The sequence below is a fragment of the Nicotiana tabacum genome, chromosome 20, assembly GCF_000715075.1.
Source record: "Nicotiana tabacum cultivar K326 chromosome 20, ASM71507v2, whole genome shotgun sequence".
Classification (NCBI taxonomy): Eukaryota; Viridiplantae; Streptophyta; class Magnoliopsida; order Solanales; family Solanaceae; genus Nicotiana; species Nicotiana tabacum.
In genome coordinates, this window is record NC_134099.1 from 67375654 (window position 1) to 67379486 (window position 3833).

Consider the following 3833-nt stretch of genomic DNA (forward strand, 5'->3'; position numbering starts at 1 on the left):
ACATGTTCTCATGTCTGGGCCACTCCAGATAGTGAAAATATTTGTCGAATGAATAAAATGAATACTAATTTTTCAACATCTAAAGGTGGAAACATGGCAAATACATATAAAATTATTATGAGCAAATGTTGAAGAATGCTATTTCAATCCACTCTTCATACTTAAGAAAAGGAAGAGGAAACAAGGTAGTATAACAAAAGGAAAGGCTAATAAAGAGTGGAAGAAAAAGGAAGAGGAAACAAGGTAGTATAACAAAAGGAAAGGCTAATAAAGAGTGGAGGAAGATATTTAGAGAATTTAATTGACCCTCTTGGTGGTGCAAAAATAACCAAAGAGATCTATAATGACAGATGTCACGCCAAATGCCTACTTATAGGCTTACTTACATCACCAGTTATCAAGATTTAAGGAAATAGGAAATAACACCAATCAGCTCTCTAGACTGCTTACTGCTCTAGCTACATTGAACCGTATATCTTCCCCGTGATAGCACAAGAAGAATGTCACCGGTTATAGTGCAGGGAAACTGTTATATACAATGGGAGCTGCAAGTCCAAAATATTGATGGAATATGCTGCTTATCGTCTAAATCTGCACGACTGCCAAATTGTACTTGGCTTCCCTTTTAAGGCCTCAACTCTACTAGAAAAGTACTCTTACAAACTATTTTGAACCTCCTGTCCTAATTAAGGTCGCTTTTCAAGAATTTGGGATGGCCATACATCAGCTGGAGTTGGATATCTGGCCTGTGGTTTCTTCACACAATATGTGGGCATAGCTGCGGGCTTTGCAGTATCAGGCTGCGGATAAGCTTGAGGAGTAGAATTCAAGGGAACGACATAAAGAGGGTTCATCATTTGCATCTGCTGGAACGGATGCTCTGGACCAGGCAATCGGAGAAAGTTATCTGGAACTTGTGAGGCTAACTGTGGTAGCTGAGTTTCAGGAAGACTCAGATTTAGGTCAAGATTAGTCTCAGCTACCTTTTCTTTGACTTCACCATCTAATTTGCCAATTTGAGCCTCCAGAGCGGAGTTGTCATCCTGTAGCTCCTTTTTCTCCATACTAAGCTGTCAATGAGAAAGGATGGATTTCAGTAATGCAGGTTTACAAAGAAAGACAATAGAAAATGGGGAAAAGCTACACAGTTTAAGTCGCATAATCAAAAAGCTGAGTGCGTTCGAAAATCTTGATGACAAATGATGGGAAAATGCATCGTTATAGCATCATCAAGCAGGAAATATAACTTGAAATTAAGAGGCTTACATATTGAGATTCAGACAGCAAGGCTATATTTTCTCTCTTTAGATGCTTGATCTGGGATATCATGTCCTTTACGAAACGAGCAGTCTCATTCAATATGGAGGCTTTTCCATTTGTTTGCTCAGATAGTTCTACAACAATAAGGCATCAGTGTCAAGCTTCTATAATTGTATGGTTAATCTGAAGACTCTGATTTGAAAGTAGATAATGTAAGAATGCCACTTTTGCAATTTGCCAAAAAGAAATAACGGATCATTAGCAGACAAGGAAATTACCAAGTGCATTGGCCAAATCGAGAAAAAGCTCATTCAAATGCTCACGCTTCAGTTTCTCTCGCTCGGCCTTGTGAACTCTTTTTGGAACTTTCTTCTGAATCTTCTTGCAGGAAGGAGAGCTGCATAAAGAGAGCCATAAAACAATCAAGCAAGATTCACAATAGCTTTTCCAGTAATAACAAATCACAGAGAGCAGTGCATATCAATGTCATAAATAACTTCTCCGGGAAATTTTGGGAAGAGAATATTATTTTATCAAAGAATTAACCCGAAATACTAACTTAGTTCCTTGTTTCAGATCGGTGCCTAACTGATCTCCATTTTTTGAAAAGTGGCTCTTACAGTTAAAAGCCAACTGAAGCATTTGAAATTTTTTTTTTGGGGGGGAGAGCTCGAAAATGATGTTCGAATTGATTTGAAGTTGCACATTTTTTAGCAGAGGAGAGGGGATAGAACCGTAACTACTGATTAAATTAACTTGAAAAATTATAACTGCTCTCTCCAAAAAGCTTCAGTTTTTCAGCTAAAACTTGATGAAAGATCCGCGGGATTAATTTGGAAAAACAGTAGGGATATGCAAGAACAAACAATTTTTGCTGAAACTTCGGCATGAAAAATTAAGTATTTTGCAAATGGTAAGCAACTATCCTAAGCAGATACGATAATGATCCAAAACTACGTTAAAAGACCACCATGTATCATAAAAAACTTCCTACTTCTGGTGAGACGAACCAGAAAATCACTAAAGAAAGAAAAAATTTGCGAACAAATCAAATCATCGGAGGCAGTTTGAGCTTTTGCATTAACATGACCAATTTGAGAAAACACTATATGTAGGTATTATTCCACCACAAAGTCTTTTGCACAGTCCAGCTCCAACCGAAAAACTAAAGCTTTTGGTATGCCCATGTGTGTAGGATCTATACGGGCTTATGTCCTTGAAAAGAACAAGAAACATAAGCCAAGTTGTGTTCAAGCTTCTAAGTGGCATCAACATCAGATTGTATAAAAATCATAGCAAAACGAAAGAAAGCAGGAAGCAAACTTCTTATAGATTGCTGTAATTGTCTAGAAACTTGATAATGAGATATAACAATTGTTAAGAACAATGAACAAGATCTAACTGACCCATTAGGTGATGTCTCCACAGCGATGCCACCATTTTCAGCTGATGAAGTAGGATTTTCAGCACCCATCTTTAACTAGATACCACCTTGAAGGCTTTGATGCTATTGGCCAGACAACGCTGTTATGCAAAATCACAATGAAAGAGAAATACATAAATGTTTTATTCAGATTCAGATACCGTCAATAACGGATAAGCAATGTAAACAAATTGTTACGACGTACTAAATCCATGTCAAATTAGTAGTACAAATGTACAATTAAGGCGTACTTCATAAACTCTGTAGTTCTATTTTAATATTACTGGTTTACATTCCAATCATAAGCCTATCGATCTTTTTAATACTAATAACATAATACAAGCACTAATGAGTGGAAACCAGTGCCACTCCCATATATAATTGAGCTGAGGACTAATAGTAGCAAAAACCCATCACTGTTGCTCCTCTTAATGTAAAATACTAGCTACATAAATACAATCAAGCACCTAAAAGGATTAGAATTTGACCTTATTTATCATCAATAAGGAAGTAAAATCAATCTGGTAAAACACATACCCTATAAAATTAACCCCAAAACAAGACTGTGCACTCAATCCAATCCCAGAAAACTTTTCGGACTATATTCAAGAAAATTAGAGTATTAAAATAGTATGAGAACTTAAAAAGAAACAGTAAATTGAGGAATTTCCAGAGAATGGATTCCAAGAATAGCACGGAAATGTACCTTTCGAGTATTTCCTTTTTCTTTTGTTTATTTTGAAATCAGAATCGGAATGTGAGTTGGGAATTTTTTTTTGGAATACAAGGGGAGGGCTGAAAGAGAAAAAGGAGAGGTTGGTCCTATGTTAGAACTTATTAAAAGAGTGTAAAGAGTTGGGAGGAAGGCGTCAGGCGTGTGGCGAGCACCAAGCCATCAAATGGGGACAGCATAAGATGTGGCACAGGAAGAGCTGTGTTGTTTTGTGATGTAGCAAAAGGCATGCACGTTTCATGCTCGCTTTTTCTGCCTTTGACCTGTGATTAATCATGCTTATCCTTCCATGTTATTCTCGTTTATTTGGTCAGGTCATGTTTGGACATATATTTGATTGAAATGGAAAAAAAAAATTTGAAGTTATGTTAAAAAATAATTTTTTAAAATTAAATTATTTGAACATATATTTTATTT

General features: G+C 36.3%; 1 protein-coding gene across 1 annotated transcript; it reads right to left on the minus strand.

The window, feature by feature from the left end:
• Positions 1-275: 275 nt before the first annotated feature.
• Positions 276-3594, minus strand: LOC107777088 (transcription factor bHLH47). The gene is made up of 5 exons (XM_016597066.2): positions 3390-3594; positions 2667-2784; positions 1539-1657; positions 1267-1394; positions 276-1070 (listed from the first exon to the last, which is right to left on the minus strand). Exons 2-5 carry the CDS (start codon positions 2732-2734, stop codon positions 687-689), a joined length of 699 nt encoding a protein of 232 aa, XP_016452552.1. The 5' UTR covers positions 2735-2784; positions 3390-3594; the 3' UTR covers positions 276-686.
• Positions 3595-3833: the final 239 nt, after the last annotated feature.